At 40.5% G+C, this 18,087-nt stretch overlaps 1 protein-coding gene across 1 annotated transcript in view; it reads right to left on the bottom strand.

Moving 5' to 3' along the window:
* LOC133996113 (dolichyl-diphosphooligosaccharide--protein glycosyltransferase subunit STT3B) overlaps nt 1-18,087 on the bottom strand; it is an 85,051-nt gene that overhangs the window by 32,318 nt on the left and 34,646 nt on the right. The window contains exons 2-3 of the mRNA XM_062435668.1: nt 16,313-16,421; nt 9,053-9,340 (exon numbers count right to left, since the gene is read on the bottom strand). Coding sequence (XP_062291652.1) covers nt 9,053-9,340; nt 16,313-16,421 — 397 coding nt within the window. The remainder of the gene's footprint in view (nt 1-9,052; nt 9,341-16,312; nt 16,422-18,087) is intronic.

The following is an 18,087-nucleotide window of genomic DNA, read 5'->3' as shown; positions in this document are numbered from 1 at the left end:
GTTTTATAAGTGAGATGAAACTGCGATAATGATGCCTGGTTTACTCCAGTCTTAGACCTGAATTTGTGTATAACTACAGACTAAATGTAAGAATATATCAGCGTCTGCTGCTTTAATTTGGACAATCTCTTTTTAATCTGTCTCCTGTGAGTCCTCTAAATTTATGGATACAAGCACAACACTAAATTACTGAAGTGCCTTTTTAAACAAGACGCATCACAATCATTTCCAGGTCTATATTTTCATTCTGAGGATTTACTAGTACATCTTTGCATGATTTACAATTAGAAAAAAACCCTTATTTATATTATGTGCGACCTTTATGCAGCCCCTCAGTTCAGCCTCTGTCTCAAACAAGCCGTTTTAGCCCATGTCTTTTTAAAGCCCCCCTTCTGATGAATCCACTCTGTTCTGATTGGCAAGCTCCCGAAGCTTCCCCTTGGCAGACTTCTGGTGGCTCCAGAGGCCACATAAACAAACAGCTGCAGTATAAATTCACTTCTTTCTCTCATTATTTACTTGAAATGGATGCTTGTAAAGTTAATCCGTACACGTTAAAGCCCAAATCTGATCCAAAATATGCCAGTGGACAAGGCAAACAACCTGTGGAACAACCTTATCAACACAATCTGACCTCATTACCAGGAAGACTTAGAGGTAATGTTGCAAATGGAGCATTTAGAGCAGCCTTGGCTTTTGAGTTTCAGCAAGCATGTTCACACTCATTCACAACTTTTGGAACTTTAACTATGTTTAACACTGAAATATGACATCATGCCAACATAGAAATAGCAGAAAACTACATAAAAAAGAATATATCTCTACTTTAACACAAAAATGAAGCCTTTTCCTTGTATGTAGAGGTAATCTACAGTAAGTAGGTCGGTCTGTGGTGACCTGATTAGCATTCACTCCTGTAATAAGGTGGAAATTCTGCTTGTGCAACAGAAACGTGATCATGGTTTTGGGTCTAACGTGACAAAGTAGTAATTTACATTGCCAGCTAAAAAAATAATCCCATTAATTGTTCCACTTTCAGTCTTTGTTTTGTTTTTGTGGCTAAATTCAATCATTACGTTAGCATAGGATGACAACACATACTGTACAGCCTTCATACGTCAGTGCCCTCCTTAAGACAATATTCCCACTCAAGCCGTGCCAAAACTAGCCTTGTGTTGTCCGTTCAGCGCGCTACTGTACTGAGTCATGTTCAACTGGTGCCCCGGCTCCTTCTCCCAACTGCCCTCCCAGACGCCGCTCCCTTTGTCGAGGCACAGAAGTCGCACAGTGTGATACAAGCCCAGCTAATTAAATGTGAGCCGAGAGAAAGAGTGGAATTACTGTTACAATAATGTAGGCATGGTGCATGGGGTTAGAGCAAGGGAGGAAAAAGTGTGTAAGTGTGTGTGTGTGTGTAGTCATGTTATGATGAGCTATGGAGTTAAAAAGAGCAGCTCTCCTGGGTGTGAGAGGATTCAATTATAGATTATGTGAGTGTCTGTGTCTGTGAGTGTCTGTGTGTGTGTGTGTGTGTGTGTGTGTGTGTGTGTGTGTGTGTGTGTGTGTGTGTGTGTGTGTGTGTGTGTGTGTGTGTGTGTGTGTGTGTGTGTGTGTGTGTGTGTGTGTGTGTGTGTGTGTGTGTGTGTGTGTGTTTGGGGTTGGGGGGGGCACACAGAGATTAAGCTACTGGAGTTGAATGGGTTATTAGTGGATAAAAAGAAGGAGTCGGATAATGAAGATTGGGCTGAGACTTGAGAGAACTGCTCTGAACATTTTTTTTTTGTTGCCATGTGGAGGAGAGGACGGGGGAAGAGAAGCGTTGGAAAGAAGAAGAAAAAAAAAGGAACGAGCAATAATGAGATACAGGAAGAGAGAGCAAGGCGGGAAGCGAGAAAGAGGAGGCAGAAAAAGCAGAACACAACAAGAACAAAACAATGGTGGTGGTGTTGGTGCGAGGGGGGGGGGCAAAAGAAGACAAAGACAATTAAAGGGAGACGAGATGGAAGAGAGACAGAGAGAAAGAAAGGAAAATGAAGAGACAAATGTGCGTAAATGAGACTGATAATGGGAAGCAGTGGTGCATGGAAGGGATGATTGTTTTTCGGGGCCCTCGCCAAATATAACGGGTGCACAAGTGGAGGTAGGTGAGAGGAAGGGGATTTTTTTTTTTTTTTTTTTTTTTTTTTTTTTTTTTTTTTTTTTAAATGGCATTGCTCCACTGATGACACATCACCTTAAGAGTCGGTGATGACTGCCTGGAGGAACACCTGCTTCAGTTGAACACACACACACACACACACACACACACACACACACACACACACACACACACACACACACACACACACACACACACACACACACACACACACACACACACACACACACACACACACACACACACACAAGATGACAAGAAGCTATTACGATGATGCAGGCGTAAACAGATGTTCCCTAACACACCCTAATACACATTACCTGGTGTGAGACAGATAAGTTATGGCGACAGCTGCTTGAGAAGTCTCGAAAAGTTGGAACGGTGGATTTTCGGAGGCGATCGCATAGTTAAAAAATGAATTGGAAGGTGGACACAGAAAGAAAATGTCTCGGATATATGAGGAAAAAGTGGAAGTATAAGGGTGAAGATTCATGTGTAGTGTTGAATATTTCATTATAGGTTTAGATATTTCTAAAGGTGTCTGGACTGATCAGTGTGTGGCGATGATTCTAATAATTCCCTTCCTGTTGTTCTTATTTGGATTACTGCAAACAATGACGACTGGAATTGGGAGCAGTAATATTTTTAAACCTCTGTCTGAAAAACAGCAAGCAAACAGTAATATAGCTCGGTGTGCCGCGCATGAGTGAGTGAGAGAGATTACTTTATAATGCTGATCCAGGTTTCGGAGCAGAGCCACAGAGCACCTGAAGTTCAACCTCTGATGAATTCAGTCAGCTCTCTGCAGAATATGCAGTCCTCGCTGCTTAGATCTCTCAGAAGTGCCAGTCTGACAGTCTGACTTACAATGCCATTTCTTTCATTTCATTCATTCACAGAGCATAATACCAGACACTATATGAACTGCTGAACAAATATAAAATCATCAAAGAAAACTTTTGATGGATGTCTCTTTCAGTTTTGGTGCAGTTGTGCTTGAGAATGAATGTTATTGAGACTCCAAATATATTTATTGGTGGAAATTAAGGCTTAATGACTGTAAAATGTCAGAAATATACTGAAAATGCCTGTTATGATTTCCAAGAATCAAAGGTTAAGTCTTTAAATGTCTTATTTTGCCCAAACAACAGTCCAATAACTTGGATGACAAGAAAAAGTATCATATCCTCACATTTTTAGAGGCTAAAAGTTAGTTTTCTGTCAATTGACCAACCAATTAAAGTGGAGGAAGGGCAACTTCTGGAAATCAAAGCCTGTTTTGCTCCATAGCTCCACCCTTCACCTGCGTCCTTGTGAACACACGCAACTGCTGTATTGATTTTCCTTTCTTGGACTGGAAGTAAAGGAGGTTTTTTGTTGTACTTTGTCTCATATCTGTAGTTTTGACCTTGTTTTTCTTGCACCATTGAAACAAGTAAACAAAGCCCAAAAGAAAAACAACCTAAAATGAGAAAGAAAAGAAAAAACCCAAAAAGCTGCCTACTCCAGCTTTGATCGACTTATCTCTGGCGGACACGGACATTACTTGTCAGGTGTTTATCCCCCACTGCAATAATCTCAGGTCAGTCCCTTGTTTTGAGCTACAAAGATGAAGAAGACATTGTCCTTGAAATTTCACTTTATCATGATTCTGTGTGCTTTTTACTTTTCATGTGTGCATACATTTCCTGAGAATGGGTCAGTGACATATAAGGGTTGGCAAGATGAGCAATTCCAAAAATATCTTTAAAAATAGTTTTAAAAGCAGCATCAGGTTTGTTCAAATTTACATTTTGTATTTTTGTTGGTTTTATGTCATTTGAAATGACATTTACACCTTTTTTAAGACTGAATGCTCCTAAAAATGTCAAATGGCGTAACCACAAAAGAATGATAAATATTACATATTTTATCCACCTAGAGTATTCCATTACCTTTATTTAATATAAATAGTTATAATGTAAGATCATGCCAAACTAGTTGATATGGTGTTTTAATGAGAATTTAGTGTGTTTAAGCAAGTTTAATGATTTGGTTTTTATGGTTACACCACTTACATATTTTTGCCATAATCCTCTAATATTTTCTCTCAAAATGGATTAAAAGCTGAAATTTGATGCTGGGTCCACAAAAAAAGGAATGTGTGCAAGTTATTCATACGTTTATTTTCACATTTTAACCCCTTTAAATTTTACTAAACAACATGGACACAAAAAAAACATCATTGACCCGAATATTTAACTACCAAATATGTGCTGTATGTTTCTAAACTCTCCCTGTGAGTGTAACGATCAGCTGTTTGGTTTCACTCTGCTGAGCCGGTCCGCTGACACGGAGCCAGTCGTGTTGTGTCGAGACTTCAAACTGCAGACACAACAGGCTCGCTCGGCAGCCACCTGGACACTAAACCGCAGGTCACTGCCAGATCAGTGACAGTGACTGAGTTCAGAAATGGCCACAGAGCAGTCCGCAGGCTCCGCTGAGCCTAGTGACTCAGACTACCGACAAACCGCATGCGGAGACGCATCCGTGCACGATTTGACAGTGACATAAACTGAGAATGCTGAATCCTTGGACAGATAAAAGGTCTCTTCCGGCCCGACGGCAACTGTACTGCCAAGCTTGTTAATGCTATGACAAACAGCAGTGAAGCATGGCACGATGAAATACTTGCATCACTATTTCAACCTGGATGAAAGCCCCCCGTCGCCACAGCACAGCTCAGGCAGAGAGAGATCAACGCCTTGAAGGTAAAGTAAAAATATTGGACAAATAGCCTACAAGCTACTATTACAGCTCTGACTGCCTGTGGCATGCATAATAAAATCTCTTTTCTGTGTGCTTACTATAACACCTTGGAAGAGGACATACTAGAATACCAGTTTTACTGTTCATTACTTTAGCAAGGCGCTCCCACTGCCTCTCAGCAAATAAATTATATCAAGAAAATGATGTGTCTGTGTAGGATTTAATTGAAAATTCAAATGACTCCATTAAAATATGGAAAAAAAACAAGCAAAGATATGACTTAAAATTGGAACACTGAAGATAAACAATATGAAATTGCAAAGATAAAGTAGATATGGAAAAATCAAGAGGAGAATTTAAAGTATTGTCAAGTTGTGCAGCATTTACAACAACTGTTTCATTTAAATCTGCATCTTTATGAACTCACAGGGTTTTTTATCCTGTGCTGTATTGTATTAACATATGGTTGCATTTGGTTTACCTCCTTTTTCACTCTTTTTTTAATCTCAACAATTTTAATCTCTTACTTTCACAAAAGCCCTTCTAGGGGACAGGTGTTGTAAGTTACCATTCGCTATAAACACTGTGATTCTTGCATTGGACAGTTGTTTCTGCCTGTCTGTGTATATTGTATTTGTCCCTATTAAATAAACCATAATAAATAAATAAATTAGTGACAAACTGAATTCCCATGTTTGCTAATTAAACATTTGTTGTGTGGATAGTTTAACATTTACAATAGTCTCAATCTGCTAGTTTGTGCCGTCCGGTCATCGACTCAGCAAACTATCAGATGGGAGAAAACATTTTAGCTTGACTGTTGATGTGCGGCGTTGTGTGGGCTTCAAATAGATATCTGCATAAATGTGGGGTTCTTGCAGGTTTAGTGCTGGTTTTTTTCCCCCCTTTCCAGCTGCAGGCACTCTCATTTGAACGCCATGGGTATAATGAAAAAATAATCAATGTAGTTTAAATAAAACGAGGAGAGGTATTTGCCTGTCTTGCTTTTACAACTCCTAGTACTCTTATATGAAGCAGCCATGATTAGATTGCCTCTCTGCACCAACACAGCAAGGGCTAGTCAATAATGTGGTTCGTTTGCATTGCTCTCTGGTTCCAATAAGATTGCGGCATCTTATTATTATGTAGTAATCTTTTCCAGATAATATCAAAGCTTCTAGGCTAAAAAAAAAAAACAACCCAAAATCATCCTTTGTCAGAGCAGCAGAGATCCTAAAGAGACAAAAAAATCTAAGCAAAGAGTAAATGAATGAAAGCAAGGAGTGTTTAAGATCTAAATTAATTTATGTTTGTGAAATGTATTGTTTAAAGCAAAATATCACGGCTAATGGCAGCGTTAGCTATAAAGCATCAATACCAGAAGACTTTTAAAAGGACACATTTACAGCCAGATATTCAGGATATTAAATGATTTCCAGCCTTCCTTCCACGCTGTCTGTGAATTCAATAGAAGCAGCAGCAGGTGAGAACGGCTCCTTGCAGGTTGAGGTTTAAGCTTTGTGTCGTCTTACCGGGTCAAATTGACCCCGTCTGTTTCGAATGTTCCTTCTTTCCTCCCTTCCTTTCTTCCGTATGTCCTTCTTTCCTTCCTCTTTCCTCCCTTCCTTCTTCCATCCCCCTTTCTTCCTTCCTTCTGTCCTTCCTTCCTCCCTCCCTCCTTCTTTCCTTCCCTTCCTTCCTCCCTCCCTCCTTCTCTCTTTCTTCCTCCCCCCCTTCCTTTTTTCCCTGTCCGTCTTTCCTTCCTTCCTCTTTTCCTTTCTCCCTCCGTCCCTCCTTCCTTCTTTCCTTCCTCCCTCCTTCCTTCCTTTCCTTCCTCCCCTCCCTCCTTCATTCCCTCCTTTCCTTCCTTCCTTCCTCCCTCCCTCCTTTCCTTCCTTCTTCCTCCCTTGCCTCCTTCCTTCCTCCCTCCCTCCTTTCCTTCCTTCTTCCTCCCTTCCTTCTTCCTTTCCTCCCTTACTTCCTCCTTTCCTTCCTCCCTTCCTTCCTTCTTCTTCCCTTCCTTCCTTGACTCAAGGACAAAAGGAGGTTTAATAAATAAGACCTTCTCTTTTATGCTGGTAAAATCTACTATATTAATCCAGACTCAGTTAAAAGGTCACATATAAGGCCTTTAAGTGAGATGGGCTAATACGACCATTCGGATCCACAGATACACTTACAGCATTATTATAATACTTGTATAAATGAGGCTGCTATTACTAGCTCCAGTATGAATATAAATTATATTAACTTATTGAAAAGGAGTTTAATATGTGACCTTTCACATAAACTAAGGGTTAACCTGCTGTACAACTCTTTCACAGTAATGATGGTAACAGGTTCACTGTAACCTGTTAGCTTCATATTCTATCAACACACAGACATGAAGCAATTTTGTTTACAGAAAATCATTTTATGGATGAGATGACACACTGTTGTATAAATAGAAGTAAACCCACTGCGTTCTAATAACAGCCAGTGACATTTATCCATTTAGAGTATCTGCACCTTTCCCTCCTGTTATCCTATAAAGCCTCAGCAGCAGAAATAAAATTATCTTTAACAGTATTAAAAAATACTTTTAACAGTAATGATAAGATCTATCTATTAATGTCTCAAATGTTCTTTGTGACACATTCTTAAACATTTGATTTTCCAGTCTAGGTTACTTCATTTGTTGAAAATATTAGCATGTACATACAGCGCATCCTGAGTGTAGCGTTTATTATCTCTTAGCTTTTCTAATGACTTTATATTCAGTTCATTTCCACAGGGCACTTCTCATGATATATGTATTGTTCTGCTCTAAATCTGTTAAGTGAACTGATTAACATCTTAATCAGTTAACATGTTGCATATTAATGTGTTTCATAAACAAACACAGCTGATAACTGGCTTCATAAAAATAGAAGTCATCTGGAAGTATTTTTCTTTCATTCTTTTTCTCCCTCTCGAGTTTCCTTTCCCCATTTACATTTCTACAAAATGAAAAAATTCTCAATATTTGTCAAGGTCAATTTCAATACCATGGAAGAAGGGGATGCTGATGGTTGTTTACAAAGCAGAGCATTTCCATTTCACACACCCGCAGCACACACACACACACACACACACAAATACACAAGTGTGAGATGCATTCATGTGAGATAGCTGCAGGGCTGTAAGGCAGCTGCTGATGCAACTGAACAGAGTGGACAGACAGAGGTAAAGTGTGTTTCAGACATTGTTCAGCCTGAAAAGCCTCTTCCTTCCACCTACTGTGGGCATGACCATTTTTAAAATTCTTTGCTGTGTGGTTCATGCAAACATCCGACCTGTATTCAAAAATAACCTTTTCTTTCCATCTGTGGAGTCGCTTTGTTTGGTCAAGGTCTACATCGCAAGGATAAGCTCGGCAAATAAGTTATTTTAACTACTGAGGGGAAAATATTTGTACAATTCACAAACAGACGAGTGCTTAACAAGAAAAATAGATTTTACATTTCTGAAATGTCAGAAAACAGTAAATAAGAAAAGCCCTTTATAATTTTCCCAGAGCTCCAAAACACATTGAGGTTACCATCGAGACAAAGAAACTCAATAACGTCAAACACATTTAAGAAGCTGGAACCAGCTAATGTTCCCGATTGATTCATCGATTATTGCTAATCAATGCACCTCTACATGTTTTAATTCTATATGATTGTATTGAAAGAGGGTAAACAATTGACTTTGACCCACAAAATAAATACATAAACTTGAACATAGTGATGGTTTATGTTTATGGGAGAAGGGCCATTCAAGTTTTATTTTGATCTTTCCTATTCTGGTCTGAAAGGTCACGATATTGTGAGAGTTTTACAGTGCAGCATGTTATTTCACTTGACTCCACATGGCCAGCAGAAATGCCCAGTGTGCCTTTCAAGGCTGTGGATAAATAATTCAACTGTTCTGTAGCCAAGCAACATTTGAAAATAGGGATACACAGGACAGTGCACACACTATTGGAGTAGAGATTTTAATATTGTTATTCATCTAAAACCGATTTTAAACCTGATCAACAGAGTTCAACATGCCTACGTCACATTTCCATGCCCGGATAGACTTTCTTTTTTGTGCCTTAGGGTAGAAATAAGGAAGACTTCATCGAGCGATCAGTGTACATACCCAGAGGTAGTAGGTGAACTGCAGGGCGAAGATGGCGATGCCCTCATTGTCAAATGAGCCGGCGACAGAGCGGGAGATGTAGCCTGGGACGATGGCTATGAAGCAGGCTGCCAGCAGTCCTGCGCCTTGGTTCCACAGCTCGCGTGTCAGCAGGAAGGTGGAGATGGCGGTCAGGCCGCTGAACACCGGCGCCAGAAAGACGCACACATCGCGAATGTGGACGGTGATGTGGAGCAGGTTGAGCATATAGTGGATGAGGCCCGCAGTCACCATTAACCCCGGATATACCTGAGTAAAGGGGGGAAAGACAGGGAGAGATCAAAGAGTGAGACATGAGTAATGACAGCTAGATGGAGATTTATAGCATTAAAAACAGCAGGCACATGGAGAAAGAAACAAGCTCTATCAAGGAATAATTTGACACCAAATCCCCCTTTTGAGTTGGTAAATTGTACGTGCTGTCACTTTATTATAATATCAATTGATTCTGGTCCCAGCGTAGTGTTCATTACAGCTGTAGTTTTTCCAGCGAAAATCAAGTAATGCTTCCCTGTAGACCAGAACAAAAAGTGTGAAAAATGTATGTTGCTGCCTCGCAATCCACAACCAAAAGTAATATGTCGCATTCGAGAAGCCGCATTGCCAAGTAGGGGAGCAATTATTTGTCCAATTAATCAATAAATTAATCTTTTGGTTTATAAAATGCCAGAAAACTGTGAAAAACACCCATGATTACAAGAATATTTGAAAAGCTGAACATCAGAAGCTCTGAACCAGTAAATGTTTGGCATTCTTTGCTTGATAAACAACTTGCACAATTAATCTACCATCAACAATTGTTGTCATGTAATGGGTGCTATTCAACAGGAAGTTGTAATTAATTACACCCTCCACTCAGTCGAAGCTGGGGCCTGAGTAAGCGAGGCCTCATGGCCCTGTCTCAACGATACATGAGAGCGGATCCAATTAGGGCCCTGTGCAAGTACACTGGCTGTCTGAAGCAAAGCAAGGCTGCATTTTAACGTGCGAGTGATGTCCCTGATGTGTGTTCACTGTAGCCGCAATCCATGCTCTTTGCTTTGCCGCTAATAAACTCAGGTCTTCACGTCTCTAATTAGCCAGTGCCTAGGAGACCCAAGCTTCATCAACCAATCTACTTCAATAAAAATCAACCGTGTCTTGCCTCTCGGCTCTGAGGATTGGACTCTGTCTAATGGAGCAGTATCCTGCCATTTACAAAAACTGCTCTGGTAATTATTGGCCAATCTGAACTCTGCAATCGGGTCCAGGTGCCCAAACCTCATAATTATTCATCATAGCCAAGTAGATTTTGGCTAAATTTTGGGCTTGAAGGATACAAACACATTTGTGCATAATTTATCCGCACTTCTCTCTAAATTTGGCATTCAAGAATAACATTACAAAGCTTGTTCATTATGAAAATACCATCAACTAGAGCTGACAGAAGCCGTTACCAGAAATGCGTTTGTTCATTGTGCTTATGGCAACAAAGAGCGGTTTATTTGCTCGACAGCGCTCCGTTGTTATGGACTGTCACATTAGAGAAGCACTCCTTTTCCTTATCTATGGCTCAGGAGAAAGAGCAACTGACAGTCATCCTCTGTGGGGGTTGATGGTGGGTGGGAGTGAAAGGAGAATAAAAATAAATAAATAAATAAATAAATAAATAAAAGAGGGGAGAGGGGCAGCTGGACTGGTCCAGGCAGCAAGGCGCTCAAGTGTCACATTAACTGATATCGGCTCGTCTGTCTTCCAAACGGTGTGACCCATTTGAGTGCTTAGAGACTTAACGCTATCATACACAATTAATGAGGACTGTCAGGATCATCTGTCTGATTTTGAATAAGAAAAGGGTGGTGGTGGTGGAGGTGGTGGAGGGGGGACGGGGTAAGAATGAGGGCGAGAGCAAAGAATGGAGGCATGCACGGTGAAGGCGAGAAAAAGACTGAGAGACATTAGAGAGAAAGGCAGAGGCAGAGGCAGACACCAGAGATGATGAAAGATAAAGAGGTAGAGAGAGGAGTAAAAAAAAAATTGAAATATATAGCAGCTGAGCAGAAGAGAGAAAATGTGTGTGTGTGTTAAACAGAGCACAGGAAGGTAAAAGGTTGAATGCAAGAGTCTCGGTCACTGCTCTCAAACAGGGCAGAGGTGGATCTTTGAATTCCACCTGGAGCCAGCGGGGTCACAGACAACCACTCTGACATTGTTAAAATGCCAAGACAGACGTTTGAAAAGAAAAAGAAAGAAGACAGGAATGTAACTTTGGTATTTGATAAACTTTATAAAGTTTCCTTAACAAAGACTACAGTTTGTAACTGTTTTATAGGCTTTGAAACAGACTTGAGATGAACCCAGCACTTTTTCCCCACACACCCCTGCATGTTTTAAAAGCTAGGCTTGATGCAAATAAGAGCTCTCACACATTCATTTCGTGATTTTAATGCAGTGTGGGCGTCAACTTTATAACCTGTTTCCATGAAGCCTGTCTGTTTTCAGAATATTTTGGAGCTCAGTCATGCAAACAAGTGGGATTTCAACAATTAGCCGATGCAGTAAAATGAGTGACTTTTGGTTACTGCAGCAACAAACAAAAAAAGGTAAATGGCTGCATTTGTATAGTGCTTTTATGCTAACTGCTTTATTTACAATGTTTCTGCTGCTGACTCACCTTTCTCTCTAAAACACACACACACACACACACACACACACACACACTGATGGTGAAAACTGCCGTGTGGGGTACTAGCACAACCATCGGGGGCAATTTGAGGTTCACCATCCTGCCCAAGGACACATAGACATGTGGACATGAGGAGTTTAGGATTGAACCACTGACCTTCTGATTGGTGGATCGACCTGCTTTGCCCCCCCACCACCATCATCAAGGCGCCTTGAGCACGCACCAGATTGTTGAGTCAGTGTTAAGTTCTTGCACATTGCGCAGTCTCTCTATATTTAAACACTGCAACCACCTCAACCTAAAAAAAAGTGTTGATCTATCACTGTTGAGCTCTGTCAGATCTCTTTTGCTCCATTTTGCATAGATTTGCATACTATAGGGGGATATTTGCATTTTGTATGGACAACCGAATGACCCACCCACCTGCTATCAAAATCCCTGCGAACCCCTATGAGGCTGAATGTGACTTGCCATCTGGCACTGAACGCCTTCCAAGTCCACTGTGGTTTACAATGGGCCTCGCCTCTTAACGACACCTCGCTTATCTGACATCACAGTCACTCTGCTGCAATGCATCCATCTCAGAGGTGGTGGAATTACCTAAATTAAATTAGCAAAATGGCATGTAGAGCAAGCCATTGGCTCCAACACTCTGTACATTAGCTGATTTCAATGCTAACAGTACCAGCAGGAGCATCTGCAACAAATAAAAAATGAAAAAAAAGTGTCTGGCTAAATTGCTTAAGTGGCACTGGTGTGGAAACAATCATCTGCTGAAAGTGTTCAAAATAATAACACAGTGCAAGGACAACATGACCTCTGTCAGTGCTCTGTAATTGCTTAGAGACAGTGAAAGGCAAACCCAGCCAGGAAAATCACTCCACAAATCATGCCCACTGAAATCGCACAGCTCAACTCGTGACTTTCAAGAGAGAGACTTTAGAAACCATATAGGCTTGATCTGGTATCAACTTTTACTTTTTAAACTTTGTGTAAAGGAATTTTTGTATGAGCTGTGAAAGGTATTGAACTTACTGTTTGTGAAATAAAGCTGTTTGAGACCATAACAGAGTGGATTATTAAATTCAATCTTCATTTGAGTTGGTAATTATGTTCAAAACAGCAGAGTCCACAATCAAAAAAGGGAACCAGTCTACAGAAAAAGGGCAGTTCTGCCATGTAGGTGGTTAGCGGTTGTTGGCATAGCAACCATTGTTTTGCTACCTAATCTAAACCTCAGCTCTGATACAGCATTTGCAGATTGGTCGAGCTTGAGGGTGATTTCCTCAGCAAATTAAAAATATTTACAGTAGGTTCAACTGGAAAACTAAATGACTGAAGGGAAACTAATTTTGACCAGAAGAGATAAAAAAAAAACTCTCCTTCAAATGAACCATGCTGTAAATAACTGTCAGTTTTTGTTTCGTGTTGGGGTTTTTATGCCTGATAGAGATCTGATGGAGATCATGTGTTTGTTCATGTGTGTGTGTGTGTGTGTGTGTGTGTGTGTGTGTGTGTGTGTGTGTGTGTGTGTGTGTGTGTGTGTGTGTGTGTGTGTGTGTATGCATGTATCTGTCTGCAGCTAATCTCACATACTACCACTGGACCCAACAGCATAATATTTTGTGTGCACATTTATGACTGTATGCTGAAGGACACCTTGTTGTTGCAGTGATTCACGATTGTTGAAAAACCTATTTTATAGCTGGTTTTATAAAAAGTCTGTTGCAGGCCACATTTTGGCCTTTGTTGTGGTTCAAAAGCTGATACCTGATGTGTTATGATCCACTAAAGTCAAGCACGATACAAGATGAATAAATCTCTCGTTCTTGTTAGATTCACCACCATATTGACTAGAAGGGAAATGTGAGGGTCAACTGAGTGAGATCCAACTCTTCTTTGTCTGGGAGAGGAGAGGAAGGGCTCCTGTACATACAAAGATATAATGTTTAAATTGAGAAGTTTGAACTAATCAATCATCGTTATCAGATAAGTGAACCCAGAACGACGCTCAGTTATATTATCATCACACTATTTTATGCATCTTAAACCAAACTGAGACTATAAATACCTCTGATCTGCACTCTACTGACTGCACTCCTCTAATCACTCATACATTTTTGAAATGCCAAAACAAGATTGTAGAAACAGAATATGAGCTGTATGTGTTTTGTGTGCTCATTTGTAAACAGAAGACAATGGTGTTGTACAGCCCAGGGATCTTGTAAATGTCATGAAAATTAAATTAAAATAACACGCCCTCCAATTCCGTTTAATCATGAGTTTCAGCTTCCACTCCACGGTACAAGGTCTAACCCAAGTATCCATGCACTGTAACAGAACGAGTGCATCAATTATTACAAGCTTAGCATTGTCATACGCAATTATCAGCAGCTGAAGGTAATTGCCGATGACAGATGAATGTTGATGGATTTCTTTTGGGTTCCAATTCCTTGTTCGTGCCGTGCAGTGGTGAATCCTACATATTCAAACACCAGCAGCTAACATGGCTACAGCTCCTGCCCCTCACCATCTGCTTGGTGCTGTAATGATAACAGCATCCGATAGCTATGCACTGCATTAACATGCCCCGCTGTCTCAACTGTGCAGAAGAACTTTCCAAACAGCCCACAGTACTTTGCACTACACAGAGACAGGAAGAGAGAAACAAAATAATGAATAAAATAAAAGAAATAAGCACCACAGGCACCAAGGGCCAACTTCTATTCCAGCTCTTCAGCTTACCAATAACAGAAACAAGTAGGGAAACATTTCAAGGTTTATCTGGCACTGAAGACCTAGATTATGAAGTCCTGATACATCATTAGCTAGTGCAATTACAGCTTAGAGTGTAACCCTGTTGGGTCCATGAAGCTTGCTTGAGAGAAAAGAAGGCAGATTGCGGTCGTTAAAGAGGAGCGGGAGATAGATAGGCCAAAGGTATTTTACTCACACAGACCTCACAGCTCACAGGATGCGGGGCTGAGAAGATGAGGCTGGGAGAAGAGATGCTCAGAGGAGGGGGGAGGCGAGGGAATGGGAGATAAATTGCGTGGCATCTACACGTTGTATTTTTCACTGAAGAGGGTCAATGTTTCACAACACTCATTGCTGCTGGTAAACATGGAGGCTGTGATAGCCTAGAGGGATACTGTCAAGTTAACAGCTCACTGTTGCTACTGGATTGTGACTTAAATCCATGCTGCCCTGCACAGGCTTATAAGGCTCTACAGTATCCTTGTAATGGCTTGTCTAACCCCAGATAACCCTGTGACATCTCAGCTGTGAGGAAACACATCACAACAAACTCCAATTTTTGTGTGTTAACCACTAATGAGGTAACTGTGAAGCTGACTAGATATCAGAGTCAATGAGTAAGCCCCAGTGTATTCATGCACAGTGGACATATAAAATGTGCATTTGCTTGTTTGACATATACACCGCGCCTTTGCTAACATTCAGTTATTTACAGTTAGCTGCTTTTCTGGGTCTGGGTCATGGTGGACATGCATACTTAAATATAATTGTAGAAAAGCTCCCTACAAGCTAAAAATCCCAAATTTTTTTAGCCTGCCCTGAACGCTTCATTTGCAACTTTTTTTCTAACATGCCAACAAGTGGATGTCACCGTGTTGCACATGCCCATACACAGCCACCCATTATGTAGACTTTGCTGCTAAGGATTTTCCATGCATTGTTTGTGTTCCCCACTCGCATATTTCCGATCAGATACCAGCTCGAAAATGTACGGCTGAATTTTATAAGTTTCCATTTCGAATAAAGAATGACTAAAATAAGTGAAATCCTACTACTGTTTGTTTTACACAGCCTCTGGCACCACAGGAAGTCTGCTGAGACACAACTAATCGGAGCTAACCCATCAGAACAGAGTGGATTGGAAAGGAGGCCTTAAAAGAGACAGGAGCTAAAACAGGCTTTTATCTCAGACAGAGGCTAATAAAATAGATCTTTGTTTTTACTGTAAACCATGCAAAGATATTCTAGTAGAGCCCCGGATTAAAAATATAGACCTAGAAATGTCCCTTTTAAGCATAATTGTTTGGTATGCAGTAAGATGATGCTTAACTGTACTGGCTGAAGGACTGACTGCAAGCAGCTTGGAGCTAAGGCCACTCTGATTAGCATCTAATATAAAAAGGATTGAGACTGCAGGGTTTGCAAATTCCCCAGAAACTTCTGCATTGGCTGATAAACTTCTTCCATTCATCCTTTTCTTACCACTTCACCAGGTCAGTTTAGCAATGGCACGCTAAAACAAGTTAACCCAGACTTTTGTTTTCCCCAGGCAGCTCTTCCTTGGGGACTCTGAAGCACTACCAGGCTTGTGTAGTAAAACCCTCCAGCGTGTTCTGGGTCTGCCTGAGGTCTTTTCCCAGCTGGACAAGCCTGGACTGTCTCCATATGGAGGATGCGTAGGAGCATTGCTGATCGGATGCCTGAACCGCCTCAACTGGCTCTCTTTTCAACACAAACTGGAATCGACAAATGTGTATGACATGGAGCTTGGCAGGCGCGTTTTGTGTGGAAAAACTTACCGTGCCACCAACAATCCTGCCCAGAGGGTACCAGGCTCTTTCATCGAACCAGTTTAGAAACTCGTAGAAGCCATTTGTGGTGAGATGGTGTGTTGATCTGTAGTTGAACCTGAAGCGACAGAAAAAGTGACAAGAAGAAAAATTAGAGGCTTAAAGTTTGATGCTAAATAATAAACCACATACAGAGAGAGAGAAGCAAAATCTATTTCCATTTATTAACTAAATTTTCTTCTTTAGCTGTTGACAGACCACAAACACTTAACTCTAAGAAAGAATGGGTTATTTCATTTCCAGCTTTTCTGAAGGCGGGCAGAATGGGTAAAGCTGCAGAGATTTTGCCTTGTTAGAATAGGGGAAGATAAAGCCTCCATTCACTATGTGAGCCTTTGTGCTGATGCCAACAACTCTCAGGTCAGCCCTCGGTTAAAAAAAAAAAGAAGAAAATGGAGAGATGAAGGACTCTCACACATACTGTGGCATTTTTCAGAACAAAGCCTGCTTATTGTACAGATAATTCCAGCTGCAGCCAGTGGCATGTGCTGAAGTGACAAAGACATTAAATGGTTATGGTGTTGGAACTGGGAGAGGAGGAAAAAAAAAAAAAAAAAGCCAAAAGAATAAATATAAGGAATATCACTGCAAACAGGCCTTGATTCACACTGTAGCTGTGGTAAGCCGAGGGGGGCTGGAACACTGTCAAGCAGCAGAACGAAAGAGCTGACACTGTTGAGAAGGCTGCTGCCAAAGAGAACGAAGCAAGTGTTCGGTAAATCTTCAGAGGCACCTTCTTTTGATGCGCAGCTCATTAATGTGGGCCGCTCTATGGTATGCTCAGATAAAGGCTTGTATACCTCACGCAACACCCTTAATGCATAGAGAAGTTACAGCAAGGCAGAGCAGGTTTACTGAAGGACAATTACCTGCTCTGGCTCAGTCTAATAGAGATGTATACCAGAGAGGAAACAGGAGATAACATCATCTGTAAAACTAATCAGAGCTTTTAGCCAACAGAGAGTCTTTATTAATATATCAGCAAAGCAACACAAAGTAAGATGACACTGTGGAGCCCATCTTCATCTTCAGATCATATACAAGCCAACCCATGTTTACAGCATGGTAACTATGCTCAGTTATATCTAGAGCCTGATCCATAAAGTCAGATGGCTGAGTTAGTAGTTAGTAGTTATAAGAAGTTTCATTGGAAAAAAGCCACAGATATGTTTGCGGTTATAAAAAAAACAGTGTTGGCGTTAAATGGTTTGTCATCCAGAAAGCGTTGACAAGTTTATTTTTAACTGTAACTGTCATACTCAGTACATACATGTCATATCTTGTTGCTTTCTTCTCGCCATCAAGACGATGTAATTATAAGATTACGCTGCTTCACATGAAAATATGTCACATTTGAGTTTGCTATTTCAGTAATACAATGAATTCATAAATGTTTATTCATCTAAATCTGGATCTTCATCCAAATAAACAAAAATAGAAACTTGTAGGGATACTTTTTTTTTTCTTTCATGAACATATAACATGAGAAAATGGGGAACATGTTTAGAAATTCAACAAAGTAAAAAAAAAAAAAAAAACTTAAATTCAGGAAAAAAAAAATACTGGATCTGGACCAAATATTAGTCAATTGTTGTGTAGTCTATGGCCTAACATTAGTCCAACTTTCACTAGTCATTGAGGTATTCTACTATCCTGAGACAACCATGAGCCAAGATTGTGGTGATTAATGCTTCATGTTAATTATAGAAAGAACAAAAAGAAAA

Source organism: Scomber scombrus, chromosome 16 (assembly GCF_963691925.1).
Source record: "Scomber scombrus chromosome 16, fScoSco1.1, whole genome shotgun sequence".
NCBI lineage: Eukaryota > Metazoa > Chordata > Actinopteri > Scombriformes > Scombridae > Scomber > Scomber scombrus.
This window is presented reverse-complemented; position numbering and strand designations above follow the sequence as displayed.